We start from the raw sequence: 22,876 nt of genomic DNA, 5'->3' as shown, positions 1-22,876 counted from the left end.
ATTATGGGAAGTTGTCAATGTTTTTGGAATTTCTAACTAGTCGCTTCAGAGCTCTGGAAGCTCCTAGTTCTCTAAAGAAGAAGAAACGAATAGAGACGCTTATATCCGAGGATGCTATCCAATGCGACATGTGTTGTGAAGATTACCAACTGTACCATGTGGCAAATTCAAATTCGCATTCCTCCAGCAGCGAAGGGATATCGCACGGAAATGGAATTTGTGCTGCGATTGGTTTAGGAAAGGATACAGTGTAAATAAGTGTTACTCTACAAGTGGATGTAAGCTGTGTTCTAGACGTTACTGTAAACGATGCGATTTTGTTAGATAACACATCGTTCAATAAGTCCCGGGACTAGCGTAGGAATGGCGCTAATAATGCCATTTATATACCAAGGTTCAGAAGTACCAACCTTCAGATAAGATGTGTCAAAATTTGATGTAATTCGAAACATAACCAAGAAAGCTATAGTGGTTAAACTGACGCTACCTTTGCAATCGTGAAAAAATGGACCAAAACGAGTTTCGTGTGTTGATAAAACATTGTTTTCTAATGGGGAAAAAACACTGTTCAAGCTCAGCAATGGCTTGAAAAACGTTATCCGGACTCTACTCCGTCGAAAACAATCATTTGTCGGTGGTTTTCGACGTGAAACGCGGTCGTGCTGATACAAATGATGCGGAACGTTCGGGTCGGCCAAATGAGGGAGTAACTCCCGAAAACACCAAGCAAGTATTGAAAATCGTGATGGGTGATTGCAAAATGAAAGTACGCGAGATAGCTAAGATGGTGAACATATCAATTGGTAGTGCATTTACTATTTTGCACCAAAAATTGGCTATGAAAAAGGTTTTTTCCAAATGGCTGCCGCGTTTGCTCACAATGGAACAAAAGCAACAACGTATCAATGATTCGGAGAGCTGTTTGGCACTGTTTACTCGCAATAAACAGGATTTTTTGCGTCGATATGTGACAGTGGACGAAACATGGATTCATCATTTCGCTCCGGAATCAAGTCGGCAGTCACCTGAATGGCGTACGACCGGTAAAAGCCGCCCGAAGCGTCCAAAAACACAACAGTCGGCCGGCAAAGTGATGGCGTCCGTATGCTGGGATGCGAATGGTATAATTTTCATTGACTAACTCGAAAAAGGAAAAACCATCAATAGCGACTACTACATGGTGTTATTAGATCGTTTGAAGACCGAAATAGCGAAAAAACACCCACACATGAAGAAGAAGAAAGGCATCTTTCATCAAGACAACGCACCGTGCCACAAGTCAATCAAAACGATGACCAAATTCAACGAAATAGGCTTCAAACTGCTTCCTCATCCTCCGTACTCGCCGGATCTGGCCCCCAGCGACTGCTGGCTCTTTGCGGATCTCAAAAAGATGCTCCAGGGAAAAGATTTGGCTCAAATGAGGAGGTGATCGCTGCTACTGAGGCTCATTTTGAGTCAAAAGACAAATCGTTCTACAAACATGGCATTGAAAAGTTAGAGAAGCGTTGGAATGATTGTATAACCCTTGAAGGAGATTATGTTGATGAATAATAAAGAATTTTGCCGATAAAATGTTGTTTTCATAGTTAGTCCCGGGTCTTATTGAACGATGTGTTACGTCATTAACGTCAAAATTACATGGGTACTGCTTGGACCGACTCGCACGATGACCTCAAACATAGGTACCACATCGATGGTTGGTACGAAAGAAAATACAGAACAGTTGTTAAAAAGAATCTGAGGGATCGAGGAACAACCGACTCAAGACACAATACAATTCGATTTCACAATTGAAAAACGATTAACTGCGAATGACAAATGGCGGTAGCAACATGTGGCATTCATGCAGAAACGGTTCCTACGGGAAAATCACTGAACGATCTCTTGCTAACCGGATCTACTTTGCACACAAACATTGCTCACATTTTGATGACGTGGAGAAGATGTATCAACAAATCGTTATCCATGAGAAAGATCAAGGCTTTGAACGCATCTTGTGGAGGAACAATCCATCTGAGAAGCTGAAACATTAGAAGTTGACGATCTACGGAACAGCCAGCGCCCCTTACTTGGCTATTCGGACCTTACAACAGCTAGCGAAGGATAAACGTTTTTTCCGAAGCATGTCAAGTTCTAGAAGATGATTTCTATGTTGATGATGCTGGATGGTGGCACCACCGGACGGTGCCACAAACGAAGTTAGTTAGTCAATTACAACCGGACCTCATAACGGTCTTCAAGAAAGGGGGTTTCAAACTCCCCAGAGCGCAAACAACAGTGCAGTAATTTAGACGATTTGAGTATGTGATCGAAAAGTCTCATTGCTATGTCAGCCGAAGATCAGACAGTTCACTGTTTCACCAGCGGTTTGGAACCCTAGGGAAAATATGCCTCGGCATCGATGATTCTCATAGTTTCGCGATGAACTCCGTGATGTACGAAGCATGTCCGTAAAGTAAGTGTACTTGGTCTCTCACGGCCATAAGGTATGGTTTCTTGATAATTTCACAGCGCTGCCATATTATCTGGTTTCTCCGGTCAAATGAGACCAATTCGAGGTTAATATGTTGAAAACTCGTGGCAGAACATCCTCTCCTGAGATGTGATTTTTTAATCAGATAAAAACTGTTTATGGGGGTAGTCCACTACACGCCCGAAATTAAAAGAAATTCTCAACAGTTCAAAACCATAATTTCAACCCAAAAAATAGACATAATTTTGACTGATTATAATGCCTAAGGAAATACCATCAATCCGGGAAGATACTGAGAGTTCATAAAAAATTGAAAAGGCCGATTCAGAACCAGAAGAGCCATGACACGAAGCTACTCCTTAAATTGTTGGGATGGGACGTTTTGTACCATCACCTAAATTGCTCTGCAAAGTTTTTTTTCACTAAATATAGTCATGTGGGGTATCAAATGAAAGGTGTCGATTAGCGCTTTTTTGTGCTGGCCTCAATTCTGAGTAATGCAAAACGGGGGTGAGCGGTCGCTTGAAAGTGGTCATTTCTTTCACGGAACTATTCTCGAAACCTACTCAAACGAAACTTCTGAAAAAAATCACGAATCTGCAACTATACACTCCCTAGGCTCCGAAACACGCTTCAATCCGATATCTGTTCAAATAAACTTAATAATATATTTCAATAATTTTTAATAATTTACTGCAAAGCCCCCCAAAGTTCATCCTAAAATCATGAAATTGCAGCAATAGAGATTACAATATAAAGCATGATCCTTACAAGTTTGCTGGAAATCGCACCATTACTAACAAAGTATCACGATAAAGTGAATAATCTGACATAATATATACATATATTATAGATTACAAGCCAGGTACAAATGGAACAAATGTCCACTCAAATATTTTTATATAAGAAATACGCAAAAACTTTTATACCTGAAGCGTTGATTTTCTGGTTTCCCGACATGTTTTTAAATAAATTTGAAGCCTACACACTTACTTTTTGGACATGCCTCGTAGGAAGCTGCCTCCGATGATGTGGTCCTATAATGTCCTTGTTCAACCACACCTTATTTATCAATTGGTTTCAGAGACGAGCTTGACGAACTCCTCATTCTTTCTCGCCCGAATCCTCAACCCTTCGTTGGCTCGTTCTTTAACTCGAAGACGGTTGTCTGTTGACCACTGTGAGTGTAGTGTTTCCTAATGTTTTCGGACACATCGTGAGCTAGTGAAGGATTAACCATCGTTACCTAATATTTTGTCTATTTGTGCGAAGACCTTCCAAAGACAATATCTTCCTCCCTGTGTGTGGCCCATGCACAGTCCCCAGCAATGACTTTTGGTGTACACGTACAAATGTTCCCGTACTCAGCCATGCATGCCCCCGAAGCCCCCCCCCCCCTTTTGTCAGAACAGCTACCCACACATTATTCCAAGGATTTATATGACATAGCCACTTGAATTTCCGATTCGCAGGTGGTCTGCCAGAGTAGGTCGTCCGACCGTGCAGGAATCGAGATTGATTTGAATCAACCTCATTTTCCAATCGCAACTAACACCTCTTTGAACTTAACATGCTTACCACTACCAGCAGTATGCTTGCTATTCAGTCCTTGTTTTCATCGCACAGCATGTAGTTGGGGTCGCTGTTACATTCCCAGGAAATGAAACCTTCTCCCCACACCGCTTGCATCGATCAGATCGATCGACGATATTTGTGCATGCCATCACTAGATGATTTCACAAGAGATAATTGTAGCATTTCCCCTCTTTTCAGCACCAGAATGACTTCTATTCCTGTTTTCTCATATTCAGCGAGGTTTAGACAGCTGCTGGCCCCTGCCTCTTATAATCCTAGATATTGGATGATTATTAAGTCTACTGAATACACCCTTCTCTCGCTCCCGGAAGACATTGTGGCGCCCATTGTCTTCCTTGGAGCGCATCCTTCTGCGCTTTTCATATGGTTGTTCTAGGGAACGTCGTCCTGGGATTAGACACCCATTTTTTAAGTTGATTGTAACATTAAACGTCATGGTGGCCAAACCGTCCATCATCTACTGGGGTTTCCGCACCGTTGCAACATAAGTTGGCACCTCCTTCGTCCATATTGGTTTATCGTTCTGAATGACCTTCCCATAATCAATTTGTCTGTTTGTTCTTTCTAACTGATCTCATATATTCTGAGATAACACTACCCCAGCGCCAGATTAAAACTTTCCCACAACATTTTAGACAATATTTCTAAGCCCCATCCATTACAAACCGACTTTGCCAATTCTTAGGAGTCAGTTGCCCTTTTCACGATACCGCACAACTTAATCCTTATTTCAATAAATAATCTGCAGATTTGCGAACCGTATACCAAAAACTGCATAATTTCAACATATTGCTCAAATTTCATTTGAATTATGTACACTTCGGGGCTATAAATTTAAATCTTTTAAGGTTTCTCACTCGTGGACTGCAATGGATTAGAGACGGTCTCTTTCTTATACCATGAATAGATTCACCGAATTTTTTTTTTTGCAGTTTCGGTCATTTAATTTCATTGAAACTATATACTATCAGCGAAATTTAAAAATTCCATTTTAATTAAATGAATTTCGTTTAGACAACATGACACATGTCCATTAAAACTTTTAATGGCTGATTTTTCGGAATAGGGCCTGAATTTCGTTTTTATAGAAAGATAAGCCTTTTTGAACTCCTCCATTCAAGCTTAGTCCATTAATTATTGAATTATCCAATTCTCAAGCCGTTGCTTGCCGTCATGCCTGGAAGAGAGGAGACGACCAATTTTTAGACTTCCCAAACTATAGGAAATTTTGACCCCGTCAGAAATCTGATATATCCTTGAGGTGATTAAATAACGTGTTGCTTTTAACTTTTTCGCATAAATTTGTAGCTGAATTTTACGATGGCTTCTGTTTTCGTCTGTAAAAAATGGCCAAGAGCCCGTTTCAGATTTTAAATCTAAATCTTAATCCTATCGGTTGTATATGAAACTGAAAAATGGTATTGCAAATAAATAAGGTCGTAAACGTTTGAACGAGAATTTATTGGCCAGTTTAATCGGCTTACAGCGATTTTAATGGTAGAATTTGAAAGTTTGCGTTAATTAGTTAGATTTTCTAGAAAAATATATTTACGACTTACATATGTGTGGCAAGCTTCACTATCATCCTCTACCGGCAATTATCATTCGCATTGTTTTGATGAAGAAGACTCAATGAGCAACAGGGCTCACTGGGAGGGAACGTGGAGGAAAAACCCAGACGTGAGCAGCATGGATAAAAATTTTCTTATGAGACGGAAGGAAAACCACTGAGTTTCCCGGCTGTCCTTATTATTACCTCCGAGACGTATGCTTCATATGATTTTCCTATAGATAATAAGGGTGCCCGATTTTATTCCGTAGCTTACCGTCTTGTATTTATTTGTGCTGCATTAACAGCCAGATATGTAGGTATGTTCTCCCACCCACGCACATGTGTATGCCGGTAGACAATCAGCAGAACCGTCTCTCCTAATTTTCAAGCAATCCGAAAAGCCTAGAGCTGTTGTATGTTTGCTTGGGAACTTACATAAAAATGTGTATAAATGTGATTTCGACGGCATGTGGTTCCCAATGAAGTTGGGTGGTGGCGGTTGGGGTCTTTTGATCATTCACTTGATTTCTTCGTGGGAGCGAAATAATTACTCCCAGGGAAAAGTTAATCGACAGTTAATTTAACATCAAAGAGCGATGAATTGCTTAGTGAAAAGGCATGCGATTGTCGCGATGAAGTGAATGAAAGCAGGTTAAAGGCTTCAAATTTTTAATTGAGCTTGTGCACTTAGAAAACTTGACCCGCATTTTGGTGGAATATGCAAGCATAAAGGCATTGCATCCATTAACGATTTCATGGTGCAGAAACATTAACGGCACAAGTTAAATACGCTTCCATAATTAACCCGGCGAAGCTGTTACATCTCCAACATCTGAATCTGTCTCCATAAATTCCGTCGTAATATTCTGTTTCATTTTCAAATTTACAAAGTTTAGCTTGGCTCCGCCGGTTCGCAGTACGAAATGGATATTTACTGTCTCTTAATCTGTAATAATCACGCTATAATGTGTACATTTTAGCAACTCTAATTTCATTTGGAATGGGTGAACACGTTCGCTGGCAGGCAGACCGTGTAAAATGGCCTAACTGCAGGCGGCCTATAAGGAGGAGAGTGGCGACGCCCATTCAAAGCAGCTCGTACATTTCTGCTCTTCCCGGAAAAAATATGAACCATTTGCCACCATGATGAATGCGCTCAAGTTTTCGGGGTCGTCCTCAATGTTGTAGGAAACTTTATTTTAGTACTTGAGAATGTACATTCATTCGCATTGCCAGAGGATGTTCCTGAAATCTGCTTTTTATGTTTTGCGTGAACATTATACGGAAAGCACTTGGAAGAGCCCATTGAGGTGCTCGTAAACTGAAAGGGCTAAATCTTGAAAGGCACGGTCTTACTCCGACGGCAGGTTATCTACGCACACTATTCCCACAACAGTAGTTGGCTCCCCGCTTACTTTGCATTCTAGGATAATTCACCCAGAGTACTATTTCTATTCCATAAATTTGTCATGTTTTTTATGTGCCCCGTATCCTTAGTGCCGTTGTTTTTGTTCAATGCTCATCATGCTATTCAACGTGGAATGGCTCTGGTATTCCTGGGAGACATCACAACTGTAACATGTACAAAGGGATGTATGCAGGATATGTGAGGATTTAGTTGACGACAGGTACAGAGCTGGAAATTGAAGTGGAGCTCTTATTGCAAGCTTAGAGACTATGGAAACGCGATGGGTACGGAAAAGAATGGAATTTCTGAATACGTTTAAATCGAATGTGTTTCATTTTTTGCATACTTGAAATTGTACTTGATATGTTGACGACACAAAGAGGGTAGCTATTATTAGAGCGAATTGACTGGGTTAAGCCTGGGGAGAATTGTTTCAGAAATAACATTTTGTTCGCTTTGGGCGTATAGTTCGGTAGGGCTCAAGAGTGATATCAACTGCGATTACCATCGGAAATCTGTGTTTTATGTAACATTTTAGCCATTGTGGGAACTTGGGGGGAATAATATTAAGCGAAACTGAGCGACATTATTGTGCACTGTCAAAAGGAATTTGTAAATTCTTAGATGAACGTTACATAGATAGTTTACAAGAAAGAATTCGGGCATTGGTTTGAATGAATTAGATGTTCAAAGAGGCCGTGTTTACTTGATTCTAGTTTTGTTTCGAAAACTCCAACAAATCCGCAGTGAGCCATTTAACTTTAATCCAAAATTCGGTCATTCCACTTCCATCAACCCGGTATGATGTTTGATTTAAATCGCCGGGTTGAAACCACGGTCTGTCATAGAGATCTGTGTTTGCCTTTGTGGTGCCTCGCTACTGTAGGCTTATCACTTGAGGACCATTCAGTATAAGTAGCGGACATACAATACCTTTCCTTCCAAAGCTTCGAAACTGTGGAATATCATATTTCAGACCGTGTGCTCAACTCCATTTTTATTAAATACCTTGTAGAGCAAGTCCGATACTACATGGCAGACAAGGATGACACTCTAGAAGCCATGCTTAAGACGACCAGCAATATCTCTGGCGAACACAGCAACTTTGAAACGCTTGGTGGTAGCTTGATCCCCAGAATGAGGTAGTCGAAGTCATAATTTGGATCATCAAGGTGGAAGCATTATAGCCTCACGCCTACTTACACCTTATTTACTTGTAGGACCAGAAAGTATTTTAGGCCATCGACATCAGAGTCAGGTTCAGTCAAGCTTTGAAGACCGTCGTCGCTTGCAAAACGCTGATTATTTGCTGCCAGCACCTACAGAAAAAACTGCCCTAAAAACTGACCTTAAGAAAGTAAGTATTCGCTGCATGTCATTAAAAGCGACTAAAGAGGACAGAGATTGGAGGGTTAGCAACCCGGCTAAAATTCTCTCTTTCCGTATGCTTCGGAAAGAGATATCATGCCTCAGTGGCGGATTGATCGTTCAAGTTAAGTGAGGTAAGTTGTTGGTATTTTGCCGAGCATTCGTTTCCCCTCTTATGCCACTGTGCTATTGTATTCCAGGAAGCTAGTAAGAAGTCAGTATTAATCTAATATCTCTTTGAAGTCAACTGCATCTCTAAGGCGCATCGCCATGGCCTCGAAACCGATATCAGATAGAACATTGACTGCGAGATTCCGATCCAGGGTGAGAAATATTATATGTTAATTGTACAACGTTCGTACCAACAAAAAAAATTTCTATACAGATGAAAAACAGATTTCCTATAAGCAATTCGACGCGTTCAGGAGAGGCTTCAGAAAGGAAATGGTCGCTAAGCATAATCTGAATATCAGGTTGCCTTACTCGGACGGAAACGGGGTCCTGGTGTCGTCATTTTCTGTAGCTCCTTCGCCTCGTCATTGGCGCATTGACTGCCATAAGATCAACTGGGTTTCAACTGATTGGCAACGTGGATCTAATTAAACCGACCACATCGTGATCAGCAATCAATTTATGAACTGGCTCCTGAAGAACAAAATGTTGATGTCGGTCCTCCTTACTAGTTTTTCGATCACTTCATTCCTGTAACTATCCTTTCCAGTTGTATCTGTATGTCTAAGCATTGCTAGTGGTGCATTCACCTCCAGCGAAAACGTCATTAACATATCTCATACTCTCGGCATTATACCTTTTTTGACGATGCAGGCAAGCGCGGGAGATCTGATGGATGCAGACGAAATGGCGATGAAGGGCACCTGGCAAGGAATCGTAAGAAAGTGCTGAAACGTGTGTTGCACAAGGATGCAGTATATGATGACAACGACAACGATATAACAAACGAAAAATTTCCGTTATCTAAGAGGAATCACAAATATAGTAAGAGGAGTTTATTCATTCGGGGAAATAATTCACATGGTTCACGTTTTTAGTTACGATGTTTCGCTAAGGACGACACAGGGCACAAGGCACTATTGCGATCGTAATTGATTATTTCCCAGAGACTATTCCTACACAAAGTCGGGAGCCAACGAAGCACCAGTGTTGCACAAAATATCTGATGCGGCTCTGAAAGCAATGATAAAAGCAAAGCTGAAGTGATTAATTTCCAATTTTAAGACGCCTTTCTCCTCTATGGCACTAACGAAGGTTCGGTTAAGTATTTGGACACCGGCGGAATGCCCCAAGGATCAATATTAGGCTTATTACAATGGAATGTAGTGTACATATGTTATGAGCCAAACTCTGGGAATGTGGGACTTTTCGCAGGCTGATCAAAAAATGGTTGGTATCACATAGGGTAAAGCTGACGGAACACAAGAGCAGCAGTAGTGGCCTCAAGATAAAGGAGATTCTAAGGTTTGCGCAACCTGTAATAGAGTTCAAGCAGTAAGTCAAATACCTTGGTAGTTAGTTAATTTTCAAGGAATACCAAACCTGTGTCGGGAAAAAGCCAGAAAAAAGGTAGGGATGTTAATTTTTATGGTACTCTTCACGGGAGAACCTACAGCAATGAGAAGGCTCCTAGTCACAGTGTGTGCACTCATTCTGCTATACGCAGTACCTGTTTCAAGGAAGGCCCTTTGTATAAAGGCGCATAAAAGGAAACTCTCGACAATACGCCATCTCAAGACGTTAACACTTGCTTGCGTATTCTGAACAACTTCAACTTTGAAGCATCGCAAGAAACTGTTCAAGGAAGTATGATAGGCATAAATTATGCCGAAGATGGGGAGAGGAAGTCCGCATTGTCAAAGGCTCCAATGGAAATCCCAAATGTCCGTTGTGCAGAGAAACACAAGAGAGTAACCTCAACCCTATCAGAGGCAGTAGTAGGTGGCCGGCGTTCAAGAGGGCGACTTCAGCTTCTCATAAATTTAATCCCTATAGTTGAATTTAAAACATTGTCAGCATAGAATCTGTCTTAAACTGACGTTGGCACTATATGCGAACGTTACAGAGACCTGCATAGTGATGTTTGGGTATCAGATTTTTATGGACTAGACCAATTGGCCCGCCATTAAGTGAATAGCGGATTCAGGGCTCCCTCCATTCCAAGCAAGAAATGTTTCTGTTTCGGCCGGCTTTTGGCCAGAAATACTAAGCGGTTTTTACTCTGGATATATAACTTTTTCTACATTTGGTGACCACTTCGGTTCCGCTGCTCCCAGGCCAGAGGCTCAGGCAGCATTTGATGAGTTGTCTCTGTCCTAGATACAAGCGCAGTCGACTTTAAAAAATGAGAGACAGTTTTTCTCCAATTGATCCGGTCCGCCATCACGTGGATGAGGGTTCAGGGCTTCCTCCATTCCAAACAAGAACCTAACGCAAAAGGACACGAAGAGTATCGTGCATAGCTGCATCGCATGGACATGACAACTCCTCGTATTCCAAACATTTGAGATGATTGTGGAGGATGGAGGATATGTTGCTTTTAAACGTCGGAGATTTGCCACGAAAAGTTGACCGGGACACTGTGGCAAGCGAAGAAGAAGGAAGTACTTTTATTGAGTAAACGTATCACATAATAATATGCCCGGAATCAGCGGGAAGCTTTGAATCTTCCAAATGGGGGAAGGGGCGGTGACTCCCGTGATGATTGTCTAATTTGCCGTGATACGGCAGCTCAATAAGGTGTGACTGCCGTGTCGAATACTAAATGGTCACAGGGCTTAAAATATGGCTGTCAACGTTGAAATCTGAATACAATTTCAACTAATTCGTTTCGGCATTTCGGCAAAAAAGGAGCTGCCAAGATCGACCGAGATACAGTTCAAAATAAGCAAAAAAGGTCATGGTCAGTAAGTGAGACAGTAAATAACAAAAAATAAAAAGGAAAATTAAATTAAATTTCAATCGTTACTATCCAAGCCGCCGACGAACTATCAGAGTCCAGATTAAGATTAACTCATTCAATTTTAAACCAACCTAATTGGGACCCACTTCGTTTCGGACGGCAGGCTACTTCTATCGGGTCTTCTGAGCCAAGGCTCTAATCAACATCACTTGTTGAAGCCTTCGGGAAAAACAACTCCTCCGAGACAATGCCTTCCGGCAAACTGCCTTCGGAGAAACCATAATCCTTGGACTAAACTTAAGTGGAGGAGAAAGAATTGTTCGAGACAATGCGACTAAGAGTAAATAGAAACAACAGTAGTTCTGTGACGATCCTAAACGACAGGAAAGAAGGCTCGACCATGGACGAGTAAGTCTTCATTAGCACCCAAAGCTACCTAGGCCGATGAATAGGCTTTACATGAAGACACCAATCCGTCAGGTTAAGATAGTGGGTAGTTCAAACAGCTTAAGAAAAAACTCCTCCTAGACGCAAGGACTGTATCATTGCAGGGTATCAGGTTTTGTTTTGAGTCAATAGATGTATATCAATAAATGTTATTGGTAAACTTTGCTTGAAACTATGAACGATTGGTTCGGACAATAATGCTCCTCTCACACAATTCAACAAGTACTTTCTCTGGGTATCAAATGAAAATCGTAATGGCGCTGAAACTCTGGAACAACTTGGTGTCCAGAACAATCGCAGCACCATCACCTGGATGCTGTTGGTTAGCAGAACAGAAAAAAAACCGGTAAACCGAGAACTTTCGATGCAAATGTTGGCTGTTTGGCATTCAGCAGATCAATTACTGGAAGATCTTTGTATATCTCATGCAATAACTATGGAATGTTGATCGGGAAATTGGAGACTAGATTAACGACATATTGACCTAGATCCCGCTCATGTATGATGGTTTCACAAGACCTCCAGGCTATTTTGGTTAATGACTTATCTGATGGCAAGACGCCATAAGGTTAGATCAACCATAAAAAATTAAGGAAATTTTTTTATGTTCTGCTTATTTTCTTTACGATGCGGACGAAGTTGCTAGTAGAACATTTATAAGAGCTACCAAGTATATGAAAGAATAACGGCAAGGGCGTGCTAACAAAATGTTAATGCCCATGATATCTGTATAGGAGGTTACAACATCAACACTAGAGTTTCTAATCTATTAGAATACTTAGTAGGGACCGAACAGCGGATCCTCAACTTGAATAATCAAACCCCTCCTCAGGATGCTTGCTTTCTCCAACTGGGAGCCTCAGCTGGAAAGAGTGCTTTTGTATTCTGGAAAGCTTAGTGGTACCAGAAGCCTATCCGATGTCGAGTTGCTTTTGACGGCCACCGCAACGCGCACCGGGAGTCAGTTTCGGACAAACTTCTAACTGCTAAATTTCGATTCAGTTTAAGGAGCATCACAATTGTGCAATGCTACGCACCAACGGAGACTTCCGATGTAGTGGAGAAAGATGTAGTTAAAGACCATTCAGGAGAAGCCTCCTAAAGGTGACATTGTGATCGTGATGGGTGATCTGAATCCCAAGCACGGTCTTGGCGACTGTAACGGTAATGGTGGGAGGTTCGTGGATTTCTGGAACCTGGAGCTGCTTCGTCATTGGTGGCATACTGTTCGAGCACAGAGGGTCAGTTGGGTTTCAACCGACAGATGCCGTATGAGCAATCAGATCGACAACTTTTCGATCAACAGTATATTTGGAAGTTGTCTTCTGGATGTGGGCAGCAAGAAGCGTTGACATCGCCCTCGAAAGGGATTACGTCCGTCACTCTACCCTTTACCGTTGTCGCCCAGTTGACGCTCGATCACTATCTTACTGATCGAGCGGCAGATGTACCAGATAACACACCTGACAATATCGATGAGCATTGGGCCGCTATCGAAAATGCTCTTTTCTCGGGTGCCGGTTATAAGGTCTGGCTGATTGCCGAGTCGTGGAAGGTCAATCTGATACCGACGGAAATCTCGAGGAATACACCGCAGTGACAAGAGAGAATTTGCTATTGCACTGATCAGGGCGGCGGGAGATGACGTATATCGCAACGATTTCAGAACTGTATACGACATCACGAAAAAGCTTGCAACTTTCGATGGTCGTGTGAAGGACGTCAATGATCGACCGCTCACCCACGATGATGGACACTTCACCTGGGTCCTTAATCGTATTATTTCCGGTGAGGTTCCTCCTCTCATGGATGAAATGGCTAGTCACCGTAACATCAGGATACGGACTTTTCCCCCCAAGCAAAAGAGAAATTATTTCGGTCACAATGCACTCAAACGGGGTAAAGCCGCTGGGCTTGAAGGACCCCTCGCCGAGTTATTTATCGCTGCACCTGCAGTTACTGCAGATTCGCTGCTCCGACTCGAAAGGAAATTTTGGGAATTCGAGATCTTCTTCAGAGTGTGAAAGGAAAGGATGATCGTCAAGATTCCAAGAAAAGGGCACTCGTTTTGAGTGTGACAATAGGAGGGGTATCTTCGTGCTCCCCCTCGTCGGAAAGATAATAGCTAAAATAATGCTGGAACGCATCAAAGAACATCTCGAAACCTTGTTCGACAGAGAGGAGAGGGAGGGAGGGGATGGGTTCCGCTCCAGATCCTCCTACATCGACCACATCAACACACTACGAATCATTTTAGGCAATGCGCAGAACTTAGATCTTCACTGCACTTGCTCTTCATCGATTTTCAAAAAGCTTTCAATAGCGTGAATAGTTAGTATATCTGGAGTGCTGTACGTAAGAGAGCCATAATAGGAGAAACTAATAGCTATTAAGTATCAGCGCAATATATTATATGATGGCGCAAAATATCACGTGTTGCACCGAGGTAAAATCTTTTGAGCACGCCAGGATCGCATCCTCTTCTTGTTATCGATGCCATTCTTCATGCTGACCTGTCCGGAGGACGTCGAGCAATTCAAAGAACGATGACATGTTTCCTCAAACACCTCGACTGCAATGATGACATTTGCTTGCTCTCATCTCAGCTTATTGGCCAAATAACTCTGGATTTGGTAAGAGAGGCAAAGTTGGACTGAAGATGAACACCAACAAGGGCACTTGGCGCAAAACAGTAGAGAAGAAGTGTGAGCATCTCGCGAAGTCGTGGGGGGAGCTGTATATATTTATATAAGATGACGTAACTTGCCATACATCAGGAAGAACAATTGCATTTTTTAAGGCACCATTTCACTAAATGTCTGATTTCATTGTGTGGCGATGTGGAATCGCCCCCACGTTCAACTTGTGACTACTTTTTAAAAGCCTACCTAAAGGGTCCAGCTTTTGTAGATAAACCACGCACTCTGGAAACTCTCGTGGAAACTATAATGCGACAAATTCTAAGAATTACACATTACATTACCGTTGAAAGGACTATTGAGGATTGGGCAAACCGTCTACAAGAATGCTTCGAAAAGTGATGTGATTTCTTGTAGGTGATAATTTTATTTTACCTGCTTAAATGGCAACTTAGCACTGGGAAACTAGTGTCGGATAGTCTTTTTTCAAACGCCCTGCCGGATCCAGTATAATAACTCTTCGTTTCACCAACCTTTTAGGATAATAAGCGTTTCGAAGTTTGAAAACAAATTATCATTGCCGAATTTGAAATTTTCGACTACCATATTTGCTATGAAAGGCAAGATTCTTCAAAAAAAGGTGTTGCTAAACTCCGATTTCTTCTGATCGATGGCACCGTTTTAGATACATTCAAAACTATTAGATACAATAAACATACTTTCATGCAAGTAACTTGGAAAAGTGAGTAGCGTAACATTTCCATTTTCATTTTCTCAGCAGAAGCAATCATTTCTGTAAAATTTTCGCTTTCACTCATGAAGCCGATTGAGAGCAATAAACCCATTAAAATTGAATACAACAAATGGTTATAGCAAATTCGCAATAAAACACACAATTAGCTTAAATCGGGCCCATTATGGAGCTGCAACAAAGCTGTGAAAATTAATTCGACACATCGTAATCTAGCCAACCTCTCTCAACCAGGTCATTTGAAAACCACGGAATACAGCGTAATTACCATTTGTGATACAAAATGTCGAGACCCAAAGCGATTGCTCGGAGCCAAAACAAATTGCATTGACATCATTTCCATAAAAAGAAGAATTGTGAATGAATTAGAAAAATTTGTCATGCATCATCCAGCGTCTCGACAGGACTGATCTCTCTTGGAATTTAACAGTGGATAAGTGATAGACTCACGGTTTTTGCGGCGAATGCAATTTCATGCCACAGTACAATTGTTGTTAATAAAAACCTTCATAGCGTATTGTACTCGTGCGGAGATGAAAGTAGAGGAAAATATCTGAGAATAACAACCGAGGTGCAGAGGCATTTGGCTGCAGATACTTTCCAACAAATCATGCCGACCTATTTCATTGCGTCTATTGTACGTCTAGCTATTATGTTAGCAGACAGAACAATAGGCAGTTACTCGGTTTTATAGAAAAATGAAACATGCTGAAAGCAACAGTACTTTCTATGATAGATACGAAGTCCACCAGTATTCATACGAAGCAATCTCCGCATGCCAGTTCAAAAGTCAGTCTTCGCTATGGTTGGTGTGCTGCAATGTTACGGTCATCGTTGAAGCAATTGAGAAAGTTGTGTATTCACTTAAAAATTCGCGTTCAAAATGAGTCCTGCAAAAGTTTTAGACCAACAAAACGGTCGTCCACTTAGACACGTTGAAAAAGTTGACGCGACATCTCGGGTTAGGGTTGACACGCCACCAACAAATGCATATGCTCGTTTTCCTGTTCTCAAGTCAATAACTCCTGAAACCGACAACTTACCTTCTACTTTGGCCAACGCTAAAACTGAAATCGTCTGAAGGGCTGGTATCGCCCAGGCGGCTAAATGGAAGAGATGCGACTTATTTTCAATGGCTTCGTGACCCCACTTGAGTCCAGCTGCAAGGAACCAGGCTAGTGCCAGACATGACCACCATGCGAATGCAGCCATACAACAGAAGTAAAGTGCCATGAAGAGGACCGTACACGAGGTTGACTGACGATGTCCCTGCAAAAAGGAGAAACGAGAACAATGAAATGCTTTATTTTTTAACTTTCCTCAAGGGGTTATATCATATTTTTTATGCATGAACGGTTGGATGATTATACAGGAGGAAGGATACCAGCGTACAAACCTGTGTTATTGTCGACATCATTTGGAGGCGTCCCAACCGAATTGGCGGCGGAAAAGGTTCGCGACACGCGACCGAATCACCCGCACCCAGACCTGCGACGTAAGCACAACCGACAACCAAATAGCAAACGGCGAGAAACACTATGGCACGTTCGGGGTAGCGGAAACGCGACGAATCTATTAGAAAAGTTAGCACCTGTAAAGAGAGAAATTTGCATAATTATTCAGATAGTATTATATGCATTGAATAGATAAGCAGTGGCCCAGCAGACTAGTACTTAAAAATACACAATTTCTGAATAAAGCCTTCCCCGCTATGGTCAATTTCAAGACATGGCCATTGAAAATTTAAATTTTACGCGGGTCAGTGATTCATGGTTGGCTCCATGGAACAATGGCTCATTCAATGAGATGCTGTCGACGGAGACGTAAAATTTGTAAATGAATGAATGAACTCATCGACATAACCTAATGAAGAGCTCCACTGCATCCCAGAATCACAATTAATCCTTTCGCGTTTTTACGATTTCCAAGTAATTAATTTTCCGGCCCTTATTCTGCCATTCCGCTTCGTCATTGGGGCAAATGACATTCACTGCAATTCTCCCTGATTTCCAAGCGCCAGACAAAAAATCAAATGAGATAACCTCATTAAAAGCGAGCGATGCGAACAGAGATACAACCATCCTTTCTTAATGGCTGGAAAAGAAAGCACAGAAAGGCAGTCAAGCATATTTTCTCTTGATATCGACAATGCGATATTTAGATCATTAATATTCCTACGATTTCCTCTAGTTCTTTAATGCCTTCAGCACGGGAGAGCACCATTTCCTTATTTTTTCGTCGGTCCCTTTTGTCTGTAAGCAGCCTTCGTAGGGATGATGACGAAGCGAATGAGAGGTTCGAGGGTTCAATGAGACATTTCATTTCTATTTCAATTTCCGTAATGTCATTACAGCTCAGCATCTTTATTGGAATAAGTAATATAACGTGATAAGAAGGTGGATTGAATGTTTTTTTTTTCTGCAAGGAAGTGTTGAATAAATTTCACTTCAGATAATTAGGATAGGGAAGCGTAATTGGAATTTCTGTAGGAACTCTGGATTAAATATCATTTGTACATCTTTTTTTGCGGTACCATTTTACCTTTATATATTTGACTCTCTTTCTAGTCTTAAGCCGGTTACCTAGTACCTAGTAGCAGTAGTTACCTTAGTAGGTAACGCGATATCATATCTCTTTTTGCGTCGAGGTCCACCAATTCGATATTCCTAAAAGCTGTCTGACGTCCTGGCCTGCGCCATCGCTCTATCTGAGGTAGGGTCTGTCACGTCTTCCTTTTCTATCATAGATATTGCCCTTATAGACTTTCCGGGCTGGATGATCCTCATCCTTACGGATTAGGTAACCCGCTCACTGCAACCTGTTGAGCCGAATTTTATCCACAACTAGGCGGTCGTGATATCACTCATAAACTTCGTCATTATATAGGCTACGGAATCGTCCATCCTCAGGTAGGAGGCCCAAAGTTCTTCGGAGAACTCTTCTTTCGAACGCGGCCAAGAGTTTGCAATTTTTGTTTACTAACAACCCAAGCCTCCGAGGAATACATAAGGACTGCCAAGATCGTTGTCTTGTACAGTAGGAGCTTTGACCCTATGTTGAGACGTTTCGAGCGAAACAGTTTTTGTAAGCTGAAATAGGTTCCGTTGGCAGCCAATGACCGGCGCGGATTTCATGGTCGATAGTTAGGGGAAATTAACAACGGTTTTAAAGTTGTAGTCTTCTATCTTGTTCTCGTTTGACTGTTGCGATTTGATGTTGTCACTTCTTTGTTCTTTGGTGCTGACGTTGCCATCACATACTTCGACTGGCCCTCATTAATGTGCAGCCCAAGATTTCGCGACGCCTGCTCGAACTGGAACTGGATGAAGGCAGTTGGTACATCTCGGATTGTATCGGGGATCACTTTTCCCAAGGCCAAGTTAAAGAGAACGCACGATAGGGCATTCCCTTGTTTTAGATCGTTGTTGATGTTTAATGATCTCGAGAGTGATCCTGCTACTTTTATCTGGCTTCGCACGCTGGTCAGGGTAGCTAGCCTAGTCAGTCTTATCAGTTTTGTTGGGATACCGAACTCTCCCATGGCCGTGTACAGTTTTAACTTGGCTATGCTATCATAGCGGCCTTGAAGTGGATGAAAACATAATGAAACTGGTGGGCAAATTCCTACAGTTTTCCATCGATGCTGCAGATATTCTGGGCGTATGGGGCTATCCGACCTACCAAGATAACTGAGAATATCTTAGAGATGGTACTCAGCAACGTGATATATCTATAATTGCTGCACTGCGTGATATCTTCCTTTTTATGTATGGGACAGATAATGCCTCTTTGCCAATCGTCAGGCAATGATTCGCTCTGCCACACCTTGAGTATAAGTTGATGAATCGCTTGGTGTAGTTGGTTGCCAACATATTTAACCAGTTCCGCTGTGATTCCATCGACTCCGGGCGACTTATGGTTTTTGCACGGACAGTTTCTTCTATGCTTGGCGGTGGCAGCATTTTTCTGTCGTCTTCAATTGGCGGGACCTACAATTCGCCCATACGTGGGTTGTTGAGCAATTCATCCAATTACTCAATCCATCGCTCCAATATGCCCATTCTGTTAGAATTCAACTCTGTGTCTCGGCAGGAGAGCATGGAGATGTATGAGGTTTCATCCTGCTGACTTGTTGGTAAAACTTCCGCCCTTGATGCGGTTGCTTCCTGTACTTTTCGAATTCACAGACTTATTGGTTCTCCCAGGCTTCCTTTTTAGGTTTTGTATAAACACAAAACCTTATTAAAATCTGTTTACTGTCTGTCTGTCCGTCACACGCATTTTTCTCGGAGATGCTTACAGCGATTGACACCAAACTTGGTACAAAAGTGGGAACTATGAAGGCTCATGTATACAGTGAGCTACATTCTATTAAGTTGAATTAAAGGAGGGGGTCCCCGTACATGCAAAAGGGGGGTGCAAATTTTTTTTCATCAAATATAGTCATGTGGGGTATCAAATTAAAAGTCTCGGTTAGTACTTTTCAAAGCCTGTCTTATTTTTAACATTTTTTGGAAAGGTGGGGAGTGCGGGGGGTTGAGACTTATCATTACTTTACGATATCTGTTCAAATAAAGTTAATAATAGTATATTACTTTAATTTTTAGTAATTCGCTGTAAAACCCCCCTTAAGTTCATCCTAGCCCGAAATTTCGCAGTGATATAGGCTATAATGTAGAGCATGATCTTACCAAGTTTGGTGGAAATCGCATTATTACTAACAAAGTTATTACTTCTTTGAAAATTGAAGACTATGAATGTCAATATCACCCGAAAGTGGATACTCACACATAATATATGGATATATTACGTGCTATGTACTAAGAAATACACAAAACCTTTCGTACCTGAAGCGTCCAGCTTCCGGTTTGCCGACTTTTTTTTTGTGAAGTCGCTTCTTCCCTCGACGAAGTTCATGATAAGCCCCTGCGAATACCCGCATTCTTTGAAAGTGAAGCACTGCGCCATTCTTCCGTTTCGTTGCTAGCTTAGATTCCTCGTCGAACCAGTTGTTTCGAATTTTTTTTTCGACTGGGGCCAAATATGTTTGTGGCGACCATTTGTTTATACTCCATCTTCAGGACCCCGCTGTTTTTGCGGTATCCATTTCCCCCTTGTAGATGTTCATTCATCAAAGCTGAGAGGGGGCGGCGTTCAATGAACACTTGGTCAATTTATTTGAGAGTGGTCCCATCTGGAGAAGCCCATGTATGTTTGTGGACCGCTTGCCGCGCAAACTAGGTAATTCCAACAATCATTTCGTGTAACACTGCTAGTTGGATAGTCCGCAGTCCGTTGTCATTGGTAGTTTTGTGTAAACTATGCGAGCCAACGTATCGCCTGAATACCGGCTCCGTCCCTAGTTGGCTCTTAAAATCTTCAAGTATGATTGTTATGTCATACCTGGGACAGGCTTCGACAGTTCGTTCTACAGCCTCATGGAGTTATCCTTTTCCGACTCTGAAGTATCCTCTGTGGGAGGTGGACGTTTGCCAGACTTATATTTATAATTTTGCCACAGAAGCGCAGAGTGCATAGCCTTTCGCTTATGTTTTCAAAGTCGATAACAGCAAGTATCATTTTCTGGCTGACTAAGAAACCTACCCCCAGCACATGGCTTACCGGATGGCTACTCTTCTCTGGGAAACCGGTCTTTGTCCAGCGCATCTCTTATAACATTCGCTCTGGACAGGGAGCGCAGGAAGTGCGGCATATACTATATTACCTTAACTTTCCATATCAACACCAAATGCCAGCACTCGGCAGTCGATGGGTAGGGTAGGTATCAGTGGCCGCAATTAGCGGTTTGGTGTGCCGTTTTGATGCCACAAACTCCTAAGACCGTGACTGTTGTTACGGGAGCAGGGAGGCAGAGTCCAGCCGGCTAGGATCTACAGAGCCAGTCCGTAGCATTCACGAAGGAAAGGAGTTCTCCCACCCTGCAGCTAGAAATTAGTGTCTACAGCCTGACTCTAGCCAGAGCTGAGCAATCGCAGAGAAAGTGCATGACGGTTTCCCTTCCTTCTGCAATGCAAGTTGTAGGGTATGCCGAGCCTATCGGCATGGTCCCCTATGGGTCAATGCCCCGTGCAGACCGCCGTAATCTTGAATGCATTTGCACGCATCTGGCACAGGAGCTCTCGTGATCGGGCTATGTTATAAGCGGGCCAAATTCGCCTTGACTTGGCACAGCTTGTAAGCTTTCGCCATCTCAGGCCCCCGGCTGCTAGGTAGTGCGAGTAGACTCGGCCCCCGACAGCCGCCAGCGGAACACCGACTGTATTCGCCGAGGGACTTCCAGGAGCAGAGCCTTGTCTGCCCAATCCGTCCGCCCGCTCATTCCCCTCTATGTTCCTATGCCCGGAAACCCAGAGGAGAGTGACCTTGAGCGTGCCGCCTAGACGGTTCAGCGCGCCTCTGCACTGCCCCACCAGCCGGGAAGATGTCGTTGTTGAGAATAAGGCGTTGATGGCCGCTTGGCGGTCGGTCAGAATGGCTATGTTACGCTTGCGGCTCGAATCACGCTCGTCATCGACAGACTTCCAATATCGCCAGTACTTTCGCCTGGAATACACTGGTGAAACCTGGGAAACCATACGACTTGGATACACCGTGTGTGTTTGAGAAAACCCCCGCGCCGACTCCATAGGCCATCTCTGATCCGTCCGTAAAGAATACTGTATCATAGTCTTGCAACACGCCGCCGGTATTCCACTTTGCCCTGGTTTCTCGTGAAGTTCAGCTTGCGTGTGACATAGTCCATGGAGGATGCCCAGATTTCCCGAGGTATTTCATCTAGGATGTTGCTGTGGCCGTAGGACTTCGCTCCCCAGCATCCGGACTTACGAAGTCTGACGGCACTGCACGCTACAACATATTTAACGTGGAGGTCTAAGGGGAGAAGATGCTGGAGTACCTTAAGAGCATCTGCCGGGCAGGACTGCAAAGCCCCAGTAGCACCTGCACACGCGGTTCTTTGAATCCTATTAAGCTTCGTTCTATTGTATTTTTTTTCAAAGTCCGCCATCAGAGCCGTACGTCAGGATCGGACGCACTATAGCGGTGTACATCCAGAGAACCATTCTCGGCCGGAGACCCCATTTCTATGCAAAGGTTCTCTTGCAGGCATAGAAGACTATACAGGCCTTCTTAACCCTCAGTTCTATGTTCAATCTCCAATTTAACTTAGGATCTAGGATTACACCCAGATACTTTACATTAGAGGAAAGAACCAATCTTTGCTCATTCAGCCGTGGTAGATAGAATTCAGGTATCCTTGTCTTGGTGGTGAATAACATCAGTTGTATTTATGCTGAATCCGCATCTTGCGGCCCACAGGCACACCTTTCGCAACGCTCCTTCCATGATGTCGCTCATAATGGACAGAAACATCCCTGATACTAATATCCACCTTCCCCCGCTGCAGTCCAATGTACGTACGATAGCTGATATTAGCAAATATTACTTATCACTTGACTGGTTTGCCCGGCATCCTTTACTTTCATAGGCAAGGTGGTCAAAGGGTACAGAAGCGTCAAATAAGTATCGATGAAGTATGAATGAACCTTTCATGCAAGAGAAGGAAAAATAAGTCGGAAACTCGGCGCTTTAGATTTTCTTGAATTTTATTTGGCTAAACGATGGTTCCACTTATACATAGCTCGTAGTGAATGTACGTTGAATATGTTCGACGTGGTACTGACATTTTTTCTCATTAGCAGTAGT

At 42.6% G+C, this 22,876-nt stretch overlaps 1 protein-coding gene across 1 annotated transcript in view; it reads right to left on the bottom strand.

The window, feature by feature from the left end:
* LOC119647913 (frizzled) overlaps nt 1-22,876 on the bottom strand; it is a 243,935-nt gene that overhangs the window by 170,293 nt on the left and 50,766 nt on the right. Inside the window, exons 3-4 of the mRNA XM_038049235.1 lie at nt 16,548-16,742; nt 16,195-16,420 (exon numbers count right to left, since the gene is read on the bottom strand). Coding sequence (XP_037905163.1) covers nt 16,195-16,420; nt 16,548-16,742 — 421 coding nt within the window. The remainder of the gene's footprint in view (nt 1-16,194; nt 16,421-16,547; nt 16,743-22,876) is intronic.

The sequence above is a fragment of the Hermetia illucens genome, chromosome 2 (genome assembly GCF_905115235.1).
Source record: "Hermetia illucens chromosome 2, iHerIll2.2.curated.20191125, whole genome shotgun sequence".
Lineage (NCBI taxonomy): Eukaryota > Metazoa > Arthropoda > Insecta > Diptera > Stratiomyidae > Hermetia > Hermetia illucens.
Note: the sequence above shows the minus strand (reverse complement) of the source record. Positions and strands in the feature narration are given on the sequence as shown.